This window comes from Amaranthus tricolor, chromosome 12 (assembly GCF_026212465.1).
Source record: "Amaranthus tricolor cultivar Red isolate AtriRed21 chromosome 12, ASM2621246v1, whole genome shotgun sequence".
In the NCBI taxonomy this organism is placed as follows: domain Eukaryota; kingdom Viridiplantae; phylum Streptophyta; class Magnoliopsida; order Caryophyllales; family Amaranthaceae; genus Amaranthus; species Amaranthus tricolor.
In genome coordinates, this window is record NC_080058.1 from 865,201 (window position 1) to 884,116 (window position 18,916).

The 18,916-nt window shown below is 34.7% G+C and overlaps 4 protein-coding genes across 4 annotated transcripts; all 4 read left to right on the top strand.

Annotated features, from left to right (window-relative positions):
- The first annotated feature begins 607 nt into the window (after positions 1 to 607).
- LOC130797014 (thioredoxin F-type, chloroplastic-like) lies at positions 608 to 3,434 on the top strand. The gene is made up of 3 exons (XM_057659482.1): positions 608 to 1,271; positions 2,930 to 3,029; positions 3,108 to 3,434. The coding sequence occupies exons 1-3, from the start codon at positions 952 to 954 to the stop codon at positions 3,240 to 3,242; spliced, it is 555 nt and encodes a 184-aa protein (XP_057515465.1). The 5' UTR covers positions 608 to 951; the 3' UTR covers positions 3,243 to 3,434.
- A 1,734-nt stretch (positions 3,435 to 5,168) lies between these two features.
- LOC130797015 (uncharacterized) lies at positions 5,169 to 9,000 on the top strand. Its single transcript, XM_057659483.1, has 2 exons — positions 5,169 to 7,217; positions 8,706 to 9,000. The coding sequence occupies exon 1, from the start codon at positions 5,316 to 5,318 to the stop codon at positions 7,185 to 7,187; it is 1,872 nt and encodes a 623-aa protein (XP_057515466.1). The 5' UTR covers positions 5,169 to 5,315; the 3' UTR covers positions 7,188 to 7,217; positions 8,706 to 9,000.
- Positions 9,001 to 11,644: 2,644 nt separating this feature from the next.
- Positions 11,645 to 17,153, top strand: LOC130797016 (probable membrane-associated 30 kDa protein, chloroplastic). The gene is made up of 11 exons (XM_057659484.1): positions 11,645 to 12,146; positions 12,817 to 12,941; positions 13,037 to 13,147; positions 13,346 to 13,410; positions 13,509 to 13,590; positions 14,373 to 14,447; positions 15,356 to 15,426; positions 15,513 to 15,595; positions 15,849 to 15,913; positions 16,163 to 16,237; positions 16,862 to 17,153. Exons 1-11 carry the CDS (start codon positions 12,017 to 12,019, stop codon positions 16,982 to 16,984), a joined length of 1,005 nt encoding a protein of 334 aa, XP_057515467.1. The 5' UTR covers positions 11,645 to 12,016; the 3' UTR covers positions 16,985 to 17,153.
- Positions 17,154 to 17,919: 766 nt separating this feature from the next.
- LOC130797019 (protein TIC 20-II, chloroplastic) lies at positions 17,920 to 18,916 on the top strand. The gene has a single exon (XM_057659487.1). The coding sequence runs from the start codon at positions 18,057 to 18,059 to the stop codon at positions 18,738 to 18,740; it is 684 nt and encodes a 227-aa protein (XP_057515470.1). The 5' UTR covers positions 17,920 to 18,056; the 3' UTR covers positions 18,741 to 18,916.

Here is an 18,916-nt window from a genome sequence, read left to right on the forward strand (position 1 = left end):
AATAACATTAACAATAACAACAACAACAACATCACCAACAATAATAATAAAAATAATATTCAAAAGAATATAAAAAAGTTAATAATAATAATTATAACAAACATATTTAAAATAACAAATTAAAAATTAAAACAAAATAAAAATTTAATAATAAAAATAATAACAATCACAACAACAATAATAACAATAATAATAAAAATAATAATAATAACAGTAATAATAATAATAATAACAATAATAATATAATTAAAAATAATAAGAATTATTCACAAAAAAACGGAAAAAAAATTGAATCGCACAGATCTGGGCGACCACAACCCGGTCCAGTCGCAGAAAAAACTGCGGCTGGACCCCGGTTCAATTCGCACAAATTTGTGCGACTGAACCGGGGTCCAGCCGCGGTTTTTTCTACGACTGGACCGGGGTCTGATCGTCCAGATCTGTGCGACTCGTTTAATTTTTTTTTTTAATTTTCAAATAATAAGATTCGAAAGAAAAATTACCTCGATTAATTGTTTGCGGATTGAACTTCTTAGTTTTTGCTCCAAAAATTTGCTTTTGTAAGTTTGTTTTTTAAGTGTGATAAAAAAATTTTTAGTGAGATTGTGGTATATATAGGAAATTTTAGGTCCAGTGGGAAAATTATAATTTTTTGAAAATCTAAGGGTAAATTCATAATTTCATTTGGGGTGGCGATAAAATGAAAAGGAGGCAAAGTTTAAGGATCGGGTATTATAAATGATAGAAGAATGAGAGGGTATACTAGTGACAAGATATTCCCTAGAGACATTGGTACATTCCCTAATTACCACAAACTACAAAGGCAAAATTTCTCAGTCTCCTTCATACACCACATAACACTTCATTCTTCCACACTAGTAGGGTTCTTCACAATAATCACTCAAATATCCAATAACCAACCTTGAAAATCTTCCATAGAAGCTAACTTTAATGGCTCTCCATCTTTCTCTATCTCACCATTCATGGGCATCTTCAGCAAATTCCATCACTTCGTCGGATCCCACTCGTGGGTCAGTGCCGGGTACCCGGTTACCCAAACGGGTCGAGTTTGGTGTGGATTCTAAGAGTAAAGGGGTTGTAGTGAAGAGAAAAGAGGTAATGAGAGTTCAAATTAGAGCAAGTTTGGAAACTATGGGTGCCCAAGTTGAAACCCTTGTTGGGAAAGTTACCCAAGTTGATAAGGACACTTTCTGGCCTATTGTTAAAGCTGCTGGTGATAAACCTGTTGTTCTTGATATGTACACTCAATGGTAATCACAAAAAATCACTCCTTTTTCAATTTTTTTTTAGTTTTATATTAGTTTAATTTTCAATTGGGTATTTGGGTTAGTTTCTTGATTGCTAATTTTAGTTGTTAATTTTTCTGGGTTTGATTGATTAGCTTGTTATCTATAGTTTACACCTTTTTAGGGATGAAGATTTTCATATATCAAGCTAGAAAATTTGTCAAAATTCAAGCTAGAGTATGATATGTTTGTTCTAAACTTTCTCTATTGTATTGATGTTGATATCTAAGCATACATTCCATACCCAATGACATAAAGTGGGTCCCACCAATCGTTTTCTTTTAGAGGATCAGATGTACGTAACATTAACCTGGTTAGCTACACAAAGAGATTGTGTCGGATTGTTGATAGTTGATAACAAACCTTATGTGCAACTTCACATGTACAATCAGCTATTGTGAGAGTTGATCAGCTTTAACTTATTGGCTCTTTAGCTGCTTATTGTGCCTTGATCTTAAGCTTTTAGTCAATTTAGAGGGTACTTGTTCAAGAAGAAAAAAAAGTATGCCATAATTTGTAGCAATTTGTTAAAACTTGGAGTTCATGTGGATTGTAGAAGTGAAATATGAGACAATGCACATTTGATCATGTAATTCTTTATAACTATTCCATTTGCCATTTATCAAGAAATTAGAATTTGCAAAGCATGTTTGTATACGATAGCTTTTTTGTTTTGATCGGGGGTAAGGTAGGCAAGGGGAAGGGGAAATGTCTCTGCGGTGAGAATCTAACTCTTGACGTAAGGGTGAAAGGAAAAGCTTTCTACCATAGTTCAATCCATGATTCTCATTTTAGTTTCTATTGTTGGAAAATAACCTACTTGTAATCACATATTGAAGAATTAGAGAGAAATTGACTATCATAGATACTTGATGGGCTACTCTTCTTAAAGTAGCTAAAACTCAGAGAGACTCTTTATACGGCTCAAGTGTAATGTATATTGGAGCTTCTAAATCCTGCTTAGGTGGGACTCACTTGGCATTTGGGTAATAACATGTTTATTCAATTTTTCATGTCATCTTGACTCTTGGAGTGTGATGTATAGGATAAATCCCCGCTATAATAACAAGGTCATCCCGAAGAACTTGAGATAGAAAGCAAAATCACTTCTTCAATGGTATTTAGCTTGGATTTCTTATCATTGCAACCTGTACATGAAAGCATTATTCTGCTTAGAACCCATGTCTTCAATGGTTGGCTACTTGGCTGTGTCTTTGATCCATCTTTATCCGGCGTTGTATTCAGACTTTCAATGTATAGTCAATGATAAACCGACTATAAATTCGTAGTTTTCGCTGTCAATTAACACCCAACTTCATCATTAGTTGCCAGTTTCGATGTTGTATGGTCTGCATGCATGTAGTTTGCTGTGCTTTTGCAGACCTGTAGACTACTTCCTTTGTTTTGACGGTTAGGATAATCGAAAGATCTATGACTCATTTATCGACTTACATTCCGACCCTATAGAGACCTAGTTATTGAATATCATCGTCAACAGTCCACTCAATCAATTTTACTGTTAGAGGGCTGTCGTAAGCTGCCTCAGATTTTTGTCGCGCAAAAGAGTAAACTGGTAACTGTTCTTATGTAAATCCTGACTTATTGTTTGATGCCTTGTGAAGGTGCGGTCCATGTAAAGTGATGGCTCCGAAATATGAGAAATTGGCGGAAGAATATCTTGATGTTGTTTTTCTAAAGCTCGATTGTAACCAGGAAAACAAGGTACGTATGAGTAAACTACATAGATAATGTGCGTAAAAAGTGGATCAGAACCCTGATGTGGTCTTTGTACATGGACAGCCCTTGGCTAAGGAACTAGGGATTAAAGTCGTTCCTACGTTCAAGATCCTGAAGGCAGGCAATATTGTGGAAGAAGTGACAGGGGCCAAATACGAAACTTTAGTTGCTGCCATTCAAACTGTTCGAAGTAGCTGAACATAATATTCGACGTGTATATATGATGATAAGATCTTCCTTGTAACTGACTCAAACGGAAACAACATCGACAGTTGCTTATTAAGTTGTAGTTACTGTGTCTGTTGATATTGTTATATGAACAAGAGACTGTACATTTCATCAATGAGAGGAAAGAAAGGAACTCTACTTGAAGTAGTTTCTAAATGTTAATTTTCTGTTCTTATAATGTGCTTTCTTTGGTATAATCTTTCAAAAGAGTGATGGTAAGCACAAGCGCATAGCCCACCCCCACCCACCTGACGCCACCCTCTTCACGATAAAAGTATATAACATATTCAGGGTCAAGACTTTAACCATAAGTTTAAATTTGTTGGTATGTTCCAATGTGACTTTTTTTTTTAAATGGAGTTTTTTGGGACAAAATTTTGAAGTTGTATGTTTGTTCATTTCTTGGATGGTTTAACATTGAACAAACTCATGGGTTGTCTTCATGGAGCTTTTTGTGTGTTGTGGAAAGGGTTATTGGGGTTTATTTAAAAGCATAAGATTTAGGATAGTTGTTGGTTAGAATAACAATGAGGCATTATTGAGTAATGAAAAGTAGACAAAAATACAATTTAAAGTAAAACATTTGCTTTTCTTTTTTTTTTTTTTTAATTCCAAAATAAGATTAGTCCTTTACATATTAGAAGGTAAAGGCAATTAATGTTTTTTTAGGTGGTGAAAATTGAATTATATATTAAAGATGAAAAGAAAAGCTTTCAACAGTTCATTTCCTAGCCAATACATGATTTTCTACTTTCATATTTAAAGTTCTTCGTTTATTAAGGGGTCTATTAAAGATAGCTACATTGTGTTTCAATTGAACACATGTGATTTCAATTTAGTAAAGGTCAAAATTAAAAAAAAAAATTAATAATGAATTAAAAAGAATATCTATTTTGTCCATTAAACCATTTATTTGAAGTTTAAAGTAATCAAGTAACTCTATTTGATGGATTAGGCATGTTGTATTTCATCTTGAGTTTTTTAAAAATTTGACTTATGAAGGGGCAAAATTTATATTAGTATTATATTTAAATTTTAAGAATGGTGCAAGAATATCTTCTTTCATGTCCATACCCCTAAAATTATCATGGACATGTTTCCTTATATGTGTGTTTTAATCAATATGGGGCTTTTACTCCACTTATTCTATACTTGTGAATCACATTTATTTTCATTTTTATTAAGCTTTCTTCAATCTAACTTTCAATATAAAATTAACTAGTCTTTTGAGAGACTGTCCTATTAAAGATTAATGTTTACTTACTGTATTCTTAATGCCAATTTATATTATCCTTAATACTTACCTACCGTATTCTTGATGCATACTTTTAATATCTTAAATGTCTACTTACATCATTCTTAATGCCTACTTATAATATTTTAAAAAATATATAATGGGCTGACCCAATTAGAGATGATCTCTCAAATAGACCGTCTCACACAAAAATTTTAGTTCAAATATAGAATTATTAGTTAACCTATATAAATTAAAAGTTTCTTATTAGATTCTCATCACATATAAAAAGCTTAATTTTCTCTTCGATTAAGTGCGAGGTGAAAATCTCCAGCTTCACTATTTGAAAAAACTTGTCTTGTATAAGACCGTCTCACCATCAAACAAGTCATTATTAGCTCATATTTATAATTAATCACTTTAAGATTGTAACTGATTATGTTAAGAAAATAAATATACATTAGACCATGTTTAATAATAGTCTTACTATAAAACCGTTTTATTTAACATTTTGTAAAAAACTCAAATCATTTTTATTATATTCAATAATCAATATTAAAAACCATTTAATTGGACAGGAATAAGCCAAGGTAAATCAACAAAAAGTTTGGTTTAAAAAAGGACTCTTTAAACTTCTTCCACTTCGCGGTAATTAGGGTTTAAGAGACCCTATTAGAAACCCCCAAAGTTACTGAAAACCCTAATTCATCATCTGAACACGAGCAACCTCTTCCTTATTATATTGAGTATTCAATCTCGAGTTTCGTCCTGAACCCTAATTCGTCCGACTCAATCAAACGTAATCCGAGATGAAGTTGTTTGATGATGTTGAAAATGACGATATCGAAGATTTATCGAAAATTGAAGTCAACAAAGAATTTGCAAAGCGATATGAGCATAATAAGAAGAGAGAAGATTTACAGAGGCTTGAAGAAATGAAGAAGAAAGGACTCGTCAATGATTCAGATTCAGATTCCGATTCAGAAACTGATTCTGACTCGGATGTAGACGATGATGTGAAAAATAGGAAGAAAGAGGTTAAATTCTTTGAAGCATTGTTGAAAGTTAGGAATAAGGATCCGATTCTGCAGGAAAAAGACGCGAAATTGTTTGAAAGTAGTAGTGATGAAGACGATGAGGAGGAGGATGAGAGGAAAGAGAGGAGGAAGAAGCCGAAGTATTTGAAGGATGTGATTGCGCAGCAATTGATTGAGAAAGGTCCGGAATTTGAATGTGAAGAAGACGATGAAGAGAAGAAGGTGAAGAGTTATGCTGAGGAACAAGAGGATCTGAGGATGGAAGTTTTGGATGCAATGGCGGAGGCAGAGAGAGAAAATGAAGTCGATGGAGACGAGTTTATGAAGGCGAAAGATCGAGATGAGGAGGATGAAGGCAAAGGCGAAGATGATGAGAAGGTGAAAATGATGTTGGATAAGGTTTTTGGTGAGGATGAGAAATTAGATGAAAATGATATGTTTTTGAAGGATTTTTTTCAGAATACAATGTGGATTGATAAAGAAAAGAGGAAAAATAAGCTGATTGATGATGATGATGGTGATGATCTTGCTGAATTATCTGATGATGAAGATGCAATTGAGAAGCAAGAAGATTATGAAAGGGATTACAATTTTAGATTTGAGGAGAATGCAAGTGATCGAGTTTTAGGGCACTCGAGGATTGTGGTGGGTTCGGTGAGGAAGGAAACAAATGCTCGAAAGCAGCAAAGGGAGAGGAAGAAGGAGAGGGAGGTGCTAGCGGAGTTGGAAAGGCAAGAGGAGGTTAAGAGGTTGAAGAATTTGAAGAGGAAGGAGATTCAAGAGAAGCTTAATAGGATTAAGGCCGTCGCGGGTATTGATGAGGATTGTATTCCATTGAATGAGGATGATTTGGAGGAAGATTTCGACCCGGAGAAGTTTGATAAGAAGATGAGTGCTGCATTTGGGGAGAGTTATTATAAAGCAGATGATGTTGACCCTGAATTTGGGAGTGATAGTGAGAGTGATATGGAAAAGCCGGATTTTGATAAGGAAGATGAGTTGCTTGGATTGCCAAAAGATTGGGATGTGACTAAATCAAGTGATGGGTTTTTGGCTGAATGGGAGAAGATTAAGAAAGGAAACATGGAGAATGGAGATGATGAAGTGGTAGATGAGGGTAAGAAAAAGAGGAAGAGAAAGAAGTCTGCCATTAAGGAAGTTCTTGATAAGGAGCTTGAAGAAGAGCTTTACAAGCTTGATTATGAAGATACAATCGGAGATTTGAAAACTCGGTTTAAGTATAGGGAAGTTAAACCCGCGAAATATGGATTGTCAGCTGCTGATATCTTGATGTTTGATGAGAAGGAGTTGAATCAATACGTTTCGTTGAAAAAGCTTGCTCCTTATAGGGAGAAGGAATGGAAGGTGCCTCTGTCTATGAAACAGTGGTTGTTTCATGGAGCTCTTAGTGGTAAGACGAATCAAAGGAAGGGGAAGAGAAAGGATGGTGAAGGTGTTGGTGCAACAAGTAGTGGTAAGGAATCCATGGAAGTTGTGAAAGCACAAGAGGGGCAAAGTGTTGATGAGAGCAAGTTGTCTCGAGCAGCCAGAAGGAGACGTCGCATAAAGGAGAAGAAGTTGCCTGAAAATCGGCTCATTGCATATGGGAAAATGCCTGCTAATTCTAAGAAGTCAAAGAGTTGATGTTGTCATCATGGTCTGCTAGCATAGGGGGTAATTCCTAATTCCTACTTCTAGGTTTAATTTTCTGTTACTGGCTTGCAAATTTTAAACACACATTACTGTGCTATGAAATTTTGGTTGATGTATGCATATGAGCATATCTATATCTGTGGATTAGTCATTTAATTCTTTTTGTTTATTTTTGGTTTTGCTTTGTTTAGCGGTTGCTAGAGTTGTATGTCTCCTTTGACTTTGTGTTCAAGCTTATGGTGCATGATACCATGAAACAAGTTGCTATCTTCCCTGCAAGTCATGACCATGATGCAAATTCAATGTTTAGCTCACGTTAGACCTTGCTTAGAACATCTTGTATTAGCAGCTTCATACTTGAAGAAATCAGCTTGGGACCTTGCCATCACATCAGCTCTTCCTCAAGCCAATGTTTGAACTTCGAACAGTCTATAAGTTCAAGTCTTATTTATTTCTAGTTGAATGTTGCGAAGGCATCTTCATTGTTACTGAGGTGTGAACTAGCCATGTCATCTCCACCTACAGTTGACTATTTAACATATGGTGTGATGGAAGCTTTGTCGTCGTTTTCAAGTGGTGGTAAGATGAAATGTTTGTGGGTGTTGAGAAGATTCCGCTGATGGAGACATGAGGGGTGTTGGAGTGTGGCATTGGTTGTCTTGAAGGGTTTAATGGTTTGCTAGGCGTCAGTTTTAAGTTTTCAAAGGCAGGGGAATGGGGCTGCAGTGGTTGAAGAGGTGGTTGGGTTAAGTGTTCAGATGATGGTTTTGAGATGTAAAAATCCAGATTGGGCAAGGCAGTTTGGGGTAAAACTATGGTGAAAAACAGGAAGAAATTATGGACTAAACACTCACAACAGTAACCGAGGCTCATAATTTTCTAATTCTTGATTACCCTTGAACAAATGGCCCCTAAGTTGACTGCACTGCTGTATCTTATTGTAAGATGTGCTAATGTGAAATGTGCTGATGGTTTTCTTTAAATTTTGTTCTCTCAGCTTTGATGTTGAATTTGCAAGTGTAGACTTAATTTGTAGTCAGGCTTGAAGTACTGGCAAAGCGAAAAACAACGCCATATTTAATATTTATCCTTTGCCACCAAACAAACCATGGTTTTAAACTTCATCACAGATTTGATCCTATTGGCTATTGCTATGGCATTTGAAGCTTTGAGACTTGAGGCCATTGTGACAATTCGTTCACAGTTTGGACGACGATCAATGAGTTATATCACAATTCACAAATCTCGTAGACGTCCTAAAATGAAGGAACTAATTTTGTGGGAAATTTGGACTTTGGTCAATCTAAAAAGCCTAATAATACGTATTGGTGCTACCTAAGATAAAAATCCTAGACCTACACATTTAGTTCTGATTCAGTTCGTGCTAAATCTGCTGATCCCAGCTATGAATTGATTTGCTTGCATATGCTGTATATTATATGTCTGATTTTATTTATGGCATTATTGGATAATGCTTGCAAACTCATTTGGTGATTTTAACTTCTGCAGGATTCTGGTTTTTGTATTAGAGAATTGCAGCAGATGATCAGCAAACCATCAAGTATTTTCTCCCTGAGAAAATGTCGTGCGTATTTTGTATCAGTTGCTTTGAGCACCGAGCGCAGGCTGCTGAAAGTCATCTGAAGAAATGTGTACTTGCACCAGAATTTCATTGATGTTCTTTATGGTCATCTTCTTTTTTGGGTTTTTTATTATCTGATTATTATCATTCTTAATTTTGTAAATCAGCTCTTACAAGTTTATGGATCGCGATCACTAATGGTGAGCAGAAAATTTTGACAAAGTTGTTTTGCTTCGACATTCATTCGTGTCTTCCTTTTTTCGAAAGAAGCTGTTTGAACTTCCCTTCCCCCCTCTTCTGAACTCCCGAGAACCACACACACACGCATTCATGTGATTTGCGTAGGCGAGTACAGGAATTTGAGTATGTGAAAGGTGCATCCTATGCGAGTCATCCATCTTCAATGGGCTTTACAGATAATTCTTACTATGTACAACACGTTACTCGCCTCAAAGGAGAATTCAAGGAGCTACTCTTTGATGACTATGTATATGTTTACTCAAACGGAAAATGGTTTTTTCGTAAGGAATGAATCGGTGACCTTAGACATGAAGGTGTCGGACTATCTGTATGGCAGTATGGGTAATATGGTTGGCTGAAGTTTTGGTTTGTTGCTTATATAGTGTTGGCTTAGTTCTCTAGAGAATGTTGGTTGCATCGGCTTTTGATCATGCAGATGTGACACCTAATTAGAAATGGCTAAATTTGATACGCATAATGTAATTTATTTTGGAAAAATAACCAAATTTTTCTTCAAAAATTAAAACTATTATGAGATAAAACAAGCATTCCTTTACAAGTTTAAAATATTAAAGAGTACCAAGATTGTCAAGAGTGTCTTTGGGTTCTAAGCAAAAATAAAAACAAAGTTCAACTGCTCAACCATAATAACCTTAGTCCTACTATCATGCGCCTTCTTTGTGAACTCTTCATACTCCATAATCCAAAACATAACCCTCAGTAATAGGATATTGAACTATGACATCACAAACATTACCAGATAAGTAATCGATGTTTTTAAGGTCATTTTTCATGACCTTAAGATCAAAACCATCCATCCTAAACTCCTAGTCTTGCATATATCATTGTTGTTTTGAGGATGATAGTTCTTGACATATCATGCAAGATCAAAGCTTATTCCCTCATAATCGCAAGATCAAGCAACCTTGAGTAATTTGACAATTTTAGATCAATATAAGCTTGAACATCACTGATTTCTGGTTTAACACCAAGTTTTTGTGTTTATTGTTAATTTCTGTATATTTCATTCAATTGTAATGGTGTTTATTTATACAAGAGTTCAAAGAAATCTGCTTGAAGTAACTGCTTCTAATAAGCAACTGCCTCTGTAACTGCTGTAACTGCTATACTACTTACTTATGCTAAATAACCGTAATACATGTAACCGTTATACATAAATCTGCTATACATACTCTAACACTCCCCCTCAAGTTGGGTCGTAGGGTCACCAACACCCAATTTGCATAGAACCTCTTCAAAGAACTGAGTTCCAACTGCCTTTGTAAGAACGTCAGATAGTTGATCCTTGGACTTAACATGTGGAAGCTTGATTACTTGGGCTTCTGATTTCTCCTTTATGAAATGCCTGTCGACTTCTACATGTTTGGTGCGATCATGTTGAACTGGATTTTCTGAAATGTTGATAGCTGCTTGATTATCACAGTATAGCTCGCAACTCCTTTTAGGAGGGAATCCAAGTTCAGTTAGTAACTTTCTCAGCCACAGGACTTCTGTAATTCTTTGCTACACCCCTAAACTTAGCTTCTGCACTAGACATAGCAACCGCCTTTTATTTCTTGCTCCTCCAGGTAACTAGATTTCCTCCCACCAGAGTAAAGTAGCTTGAAGTTGACTTTCTATCATCTCTATCACCTGCCCAGTCTGCATCTGTATATGCCACAAGATTAAGATGATCATTCCTCTGATACCATGATTTCTGGTTTAACACCAAGTTTTTGTGTTTATTGTTAATTTCTGCATATTTCATTCAATTGTAATGGTGTTTATTTATACAAGAGTTCAAAGAAAACTTCTTGAAGTAACCGCTTCTAATAAGCAACTGCCTCTGTAACTGCTGTAACTGCTGTAACTGCTATACTGCTTACGTATGCTAAATAACTGTAATACATGTAACCGTTATACATAAATCTGCTATACATACTCTAACAATCACTATTCACAAATCCCTTGATGAGAAAGTAGACCACTATTATTTCTCTAAGGCTTGAGGTCCCATGTTGTGCAAGCTATAACAATGTTCAATGAGGTGCTTCAATAGTCAGTCTTGTGCAACATGACTTAATGGTTAACAAAGAATTCACAAGTTATGCAACTTACTCCTAGTCAATGCAATTACAGTCGATGTAATTTAATTTAGCCAATATTTTATGAACTTTTATCTATTAATACTTTTCACAATATGTAAAGTTTATAATTGAAGTGAGTAAAAGTATTGTATGTGATATTCTCTCATAATGATAAGTTATCTATTTATTTACGGAATAATAAATAGTTCTCCATTACGAGAGACTATTATGAATAGAAAGTAAAATAAAAGATTTTTAAATAAATTTGAGATAAAATTATTATACTTATTATGTAATGGATTAATTAATATATGGCTATTCTTTTGCGTCACTTAGACATAAAATTCGTGTTGTGTTGGACCGTTATGGTCTGTGTCGGAAAGGGCCACATGCCTAGCAGGACATATACAATGACGAATCGTGCTCGTGACATAACATGATCACCCAGGTCACATTGAGTCGTGCTGCGGGCAACAATACAAATAAATGTATGTTATTTTTTATATTTTCCCAAATAGTTTTAAACTACAGGCTTTACAAATGACCATATATGCGACTATACGACACATATTTTAAATCAATCTCACAAAATGATGACCGTAGCACACTCCGACAATTGACACATCGTGCTACGACCTACGAGCGTGGCCTCGGCGTTCCTTTGTTTATCCACGGAAATTGGACGAGAATTAGCAAAAACTGAAAAACACAAAATAAGCCAAAATCCCATCGTTTCCTTCATCTCTGACCACAAAATACACAACTCAAAAAAATAAAGAAAAAGAAAAACTGAACGTTTTTGGGAGTGTGGAAGAAGATACTCGATCAATTTTTACTCTTTTTCTCAAATCCTTTCCCTCTTTTTTCTTTCTTGATAGTTTCTGGGTATTTTCCTGCAAGATTTTGCATATATGGCTACAAAAGCACCACCAATTACAGGTTTACACTTAGCGGCATCAGCACCATCTACTGCTGCTGCTTCTTCTCAAAGACTAGCTGTTGCCAGAGTTTCTTTGAAGTCTTCCTTCTTTGGCTACAATGGTAACTCACCCACTTTAGATTCTTTTAATTGTTTTATCTGTTAAAATTTGATTTTTATACGATTTGGTTTGTGGGTATTTTTGGGTAATCCATCTTTTATTGTTGCGGATGTTGATGGGTTAGTTTTTATGCATGAGCCATCAAGCTTTATCTTTGGGGTTTAGTTAATATGGGGGGAAAGGTTAATTCATGTGTCATTTGAGGGGTCAAGAACTAATTTCTTTTAAGTATCAGTGATGAGGAATTTGCTCTTTGGAATTGGAATTCTGTGTATCAAGATAATATCTTTAGAAGAATTAAGCATGTTTTTGGGGCTTACTTAATGTGGGTAGGGTTATTTCAGGTGTCCTTTGAGGGGGGAGAAGAACACATTTTTGGTGATGGATTTGCTCTTTGGAATTGGGACTTCTATCAATAAAGACAATATCTCTAGAAGAATTAAGTACATGTTTTTGGGGCTTAGAAATGTGGGGTGAATTTATTCTTTAATGTGTAATTAGGGGTGGGGGACATAACTTTATGAGAGTTAGTTATTGATTTGCTTGTTATAGATCAGAATTCAATAGTTATTTTGATGAAATTAGCTGAACTCTTTGTTTCTGCTTAAAAGTATCGTCTGTTTGATAGTTTGATGAGTTCTTGATCAAGATTTATTTTGCATTGGTTGTAGTTGGAGCATTGAGATTGAGTGGAGTTCAATTACTACATTCTAATAAGACTAGGTGTAATGGCGTTGGTGGCGGCTCTCTTGGTTCACAAATGAACCTTTTTGATCGATTTGCTCGAGTTGTCAAGGTTTGAGTTCTGAAGCAATTTGTTCCTTGGCTTTTGTATATCTTGCTAATTGATAGTATTTTTCCCTGATTGATTGTTATCTATATTTGGCATAGTCGTATGCAAATGCAGTTCTAAGCAGTTTTGAGGATCCAGAGAAAATTTTAGAGCAGACTGTTCTTGAGATGAACGAAGATTTGACAAAAATGCGTCAGTCTACAGCTCAAGTATGTGAGCTCTTCTTAGTTCTTAGCATAGCTGGATACATTTCTTATTTTGTTCGTTTGCTCTTTTGGATTGGGATTTTTTCATGACTTAGAAATCATGAACGATAAATGTCAAAAACCAGAACAAATTGAGGTGCATGGCAATATGGTATCACGGAATGTGGTTGAATGTTTTATAATTTCTTAATTATTCTAAAGGTATTGGCGTCTCAAAAGCAATTGGAAAACAAGTATAAAGCTGCACAACAAGCTTCGGATGATTGGTAAGTTTTATGGAGTTGAATTTTCTATTTTGAATTCATTTTCACACCTGATTTTGTCTCAATTTTGATACCTGATTTTGTCTTTCTTGAGTTAAAAGGTATAAAAGGGCACAACTTGCACTTAGTAAAGGGGATGAAGAACTTGCTCGTGAAGCTTTGAAGAGACGCAAATCTTATGCTGTAAGTTCCATTTGTGTTGAACTTGAATGTTAATGTATATTTATTGGAAGTGCTGCAATCATTTCTCTGTTGTAGCTATGGAAAAATGATATTTCCTTCTCTCTAACCCCTTATACTACCTTACCCTAGTTCCATAAGAAAAAGAAGACTGCTTCTATCTCGAGGGAGTCAGGGAGAGGCACATGAGAGGTATACCAATGAGTATATTGGTACACTAGTAACCTCTGTCTGACTTCCTTATGTTGCTTGCTCTTGATGTTGCACCTAAAAATACGAAGTATTTCATTTTGATCCTCCCTTTCTATCTTTGTTTGATACTAGGGAAGTAGGTTTTTAGTTTACATTGACCCTTCTGCTAGTTCTATCTTTTCTGGAGTTATTGTGCTGTTCCTTTCGAATTAATACCAGTGTTTGAAGTCTTAAAATTTGGAAACTGAAAAAAAGTTATTGAGAAACCATAATTAAAGACATTTATCGCATATCATCCAATTGCATATAGAGGAGCAGAAGAGAAGATGTCATGCGTTAGCTAAATTCAAACCCTTGGGTTCCTTATTATATTGACCTTTTTATTATTAAAATACTTATTAATAGAAAACTCCATCGCTCACATGATGAATGATCCTTTTGACATTTTGCATTTTGTCCCTAGGAGTTGAGACTATACCAAAGTTTTAAAGCCTCTTGTGTTGTAGGTCGTGTTGGTGAATTGAAGTATTGAACTTAGGGGGTGCTATTTATGTTGTTCACTTATTTTATACTGTTACCGTACGTATTTGCAGGATAATGCAAATGCTTTGAAGGCTCAACTTGATCAACAAAAGAACGTTGTTGATACTCTTGTCTCGAATACTAAGGTGCGTTGCTAGTGCATGTTTCATGTCACTATTATTTTAATATTTATTATTGTTCATCTCCTTGATAATTTGGTAGTTTAGAGCTATATGGGGTCTTCTCTGTTCCAATATTATTTGTAAGCGTTGCAAATAGTAGATTGGTACTGCTAATGCCTTAGAGTATATCCTTGTCTGTTTCTGTTGATTGGTGTTTCTACCCCATTTCGTATTAATGAGGTATCTGATCACACCATATAATCATTTGAGGGTGATAAGGAATTTATGTTTGAAACACTTTTAGATGTGGTATAGCCATATAGGATTAGTGCACTTCTTTTTCTGAGACAAGCCTAGCTGGATTAAAGATATTTTGGGATAGTTGATTTCTCATCTGCTTGTGGACCCTCACTTCAGGAGGTTATGCTCCTTGTCCATTCTGCAGCTCATTCTACTAGAAGATGAATCCAAGCCAAAGTCCTTTCCTTGTTACCATTGAATATTTGTTTAAATTCACCTCGGCGTCATTATCTCAGCTTCAATGATCAGTAGTTCTGAGTGTTTAAAATCTAGGGGAAATGGTCAATAATAAACTAACCTTTGCTTGATCAGCTAAAAATAAACCCATCTATTGTCTATTTAAAACGCACCTATTAGATTTATTTGCTAAAATAAACCCACCTGATTGTTTATAAGCATCTTCAAAGCTTCTCTGTCATCAACCAATTAAGAATAGCATTAGTTGGGTTTATTTTCAGCAATTATACCGAATAGATGGTTTATTTTAAAACAAATCAATAGTTGGGTTTATGTTCAGCAGATCAAGCAAACGTTTGTTTATTTTTGACATTTTCCCCTAAAATCTATTGCAAGTTTTTTACTGGAGAGGGAAGAGAACAATTTTGGATGAATTTTTTCTCTTTCTCTGGCAGCTACTGGAAAGCAAGATACAGGAGGCAAAGTCAAAGAAGGACACACTGAAAGCACGTGCTCAGTCTGCAAGGTCTTGCATCTATGCTTTAGCTAACCTTTTCTGGTGTTGCTGGTCGTATATCGTAGTAAAATATATGTTTTATTCATGATTTTCAGGACTGCTACGAAAGTAAGTGAGATGGTTGGAAAAGTAAATACTAGCGGTGCTCTTGCTGCTTTTGAGAAGATGGAAGAAAAAGGCAAGCATCATCTTCATGCTTTTTTAGTCTTTGGCAAAAACATAATGTGAACGTTACTGTTATGGAATTTTTTTTGTTTTGCTATCTTCCCCTTTTTTTTTTTTTTTTTTTTTGTCGGAGATGTTGGGTTAACAAATTTCAAGTTAAAAGTAGATATTGATGGAGAAATTACTTTTCTTCAATTACTATTGGTTCTAATAGCTATTGATTATTCTTGCATTTAGAATGTGACGTATTTCTTTCTTTTATGCAGTGTTGGCTATGGAATCAGAAGCTGATGCGCTTAATCAATTAACTAGTGATGAGCTTGAAGGAAAGGTATGCCAACGCCCCCACCCCATCCCCACCCCAGTGCGTCAAAAGATAAAATAAATGAAGTGCTAACAGGGAAAGATAGAAGGTGATTCACCTTTGCGCTAAAGGCTCCCATAAAAAATTTGGTCTCAAGTTATTGTGTACTCTTGTATGACAGTATTTTGTGAAAGCAAGAGAGGAACTTCAATGAAATTTCATAGCGTAACAATATTTATTATTTTATTATGCTGAGCTTCCTTGTTTTCTTTTCAGTTTGCATTACTAGAAAGCTCTTCTGTTGATGATGACTTAGCTAGCTTGAAGAAGGAATTGTCTGGGAGCTCAAAGGTACAATATCCTTTCAATATTCACAATCATTTTAAAACCAAGTATATTTCTTGTCACAACGAACAATCATGTGTAGAGAAAAACACGTGACAATCTTGACCATGCATACAAGTGAATTAATTAACAGTTACAAATAAGGGTTAGGAATTCCATGGGACAATAGAACATAATTGCCAAAATCAACAAACTGTAAGGTTCATCGAATGAATCTTTGATCAACTTGTGAATCAAAATCCTATATGCATGTGTAGATAGAACCGTATTGAGCAATGTTCAATGGTCTAATGGCAATGGTCTAACAGGTGAACTTGGACACTCAAAAATGTATTAAGATAGTAAAGGAAAGGCCAGGCCAGCCAGGCTTTGCCAAAGTCCAAACGGGTCTGACTGACCCGCAAAAAATTAGGCCCGAGTTGGCCTGGCTATTGGCGATTTGATATGTCAAAGCAGTTTGTTATAATGAGCATTGGCATTCTAGCTAATTCTCTAATCGAAAACAGGTTTAAGAAATTCAAGTTGCAATCTATACAATGTTCTATTCATTTTGATAACTTAAATCTTGATTGGTTTAGAATTTTGATGTCGCTGATTTTGCGATTTTTTTTTTCAAATGATGTTGAACAGAAAGGAGAACTCCCTCCCGGAAGAACAGCATTTGCCAGCAATAACTCAGCAGCATCATCGCTTCGAGACATGGACATCGAAAATGAGCTGAATGAGCTACGCAGAAGAGCCAACGATTATTAGTTGATTCAAACTTGCATCACTTATTTATGTATAAATTTTTTCTCATTTAAGCCAATTTGTGGTGTTGCCAAACTAGTGCCACATTGTCAAAGCTTACACTTAGAATTGCAATTATATGGAATATTTTAGTAACATGGTTTAAAATGAGCTTATTATGGTCTTTTATGCACATGTTGACATGTCTTTGCATTGTGTCAAATTTCCTTTGCCACAGTATATAATTTTTTGTTTATCTTACAATTTTTATTTTTAGCTAACGATTCCACATTGTCTCTCTTATTAACAAACTCAATTTCTCATCCCATTTCATCACACCCATTTTTGTGTTTTCTAATTTGTGTTAAATGGTCGAGAAACTAAATAAATTGTCACATGAAAATTGTGCATTAGGAAATGTAACAATGTAAAGAATACGTTTTTTCTCCCTTTAAATTTAAAAGTTTCTTTATTTTAAACTTTGTCAAAAATTCTTTTTGTGATTTTATATTTTCTCTTTTTAACTCCATTCACAAACTCATTTTATTTATTTATCTTATCTATATTAGTATTAATTTTTTTCATTCACTTACTTTTTATTACTTTTCAACTAAAATTAATAAAGCATAACCCTTTTCTTAAATGAACAAAGACAGAGAAAGTAACATTAAATTAAAAAAAGGGGAAATTGTAAAATAAATCAACAAATTTTTAATCGATCCACCTGAAATAAATCAAACTATTGTTTATTTTTAAATAAATCTACCGATTTGGCTTAATTGTTAAAAATAAATTTGACTATTGTTTATTTCTAATTACTTGACTTATAAAGTAGGTTTGAAGATGGATACAAATAATAGACATATTTATTTTTAGAAAATATACCTAAAATGTGAATTTATTTATTTAAAGTAAACAATAAGCAATAGATGAATTTATATTGCCTCAATCTTTAAAAAAAAAGTTTTATTCTTTCAAGTATTGAACTCATTAGCTGAATATCTCCCTGACTCTCTCTCCCATTTTCTCTACTTGAATATCTACACCTCATAAATCACAATTGCCCAACTCAATCTCCCCCAAAACCCCCCAAAAAATGGCTACAATCCCACTCCTTCGCCTCTCTCTCCTCCCAAAAACCACCATTAACACCCCCAAAAAAACCTTAATTCCACCATTTTCAATCTCAAACCATCTCTTCCACCCTCTCAAATCTCCTCTTACCTTCACCAAATTAAAAATCCAATCAATACCCATTTCTCAAAAACCTAAATTCTTCAAAACCCAGAAAACAATTTGCATGTCTTCTTCTTCAACAACCCCTGCAACAGATCGTTTAATCTCCTCCATTTCTTACTTTCTTCCCTTTCTCAATGGCCTCCATTATGGTCGTTTCCTGTTAGCACAATACCCGTCTCTCTCTATCCTCTTTGAACCCATTTTACCCTTTTTCTCTCTTTACAAATCACTCCCATATGCTAGTTTTGTTTCCTTTTTTGCCCTTTATCTGGGTGTTGTCAGAAACCCTAGTTTTTCTCACTATGTAAGGTTTAATTCAATGCAGGCACTTGTTCTAGATGTGTTGCTTGTTCTTCCTTTGCTTTTAATGAGGATTTTTACTCCTGGGAATTCTGGATTAGGGTTTAAATTGATGGTTATGAGTCATAATTTTTTGTTTGTTTTTATTGTTTCTTGTTTTGTGTATGGAGTTGTTTGCTCTATTTTGGGGAAGACTCCTTATTTACCCTTTGTTGCTGATGCTGCTGGAAGACAACTCTGATCAAATTGGAAAATTAGGGTTTTGATTTATCAAGATTTTTCTTTTGTTGGTGGGTAGATTTTAGTTTAAAGAATTTGTTAATTAATAATGTATTTTGTGCTTTGAGATGAATTGTTATTGAATTAGAGAATTTTGGTATACTTGTAGTGATTAATAGACTTTTTTTTAATTCTAAA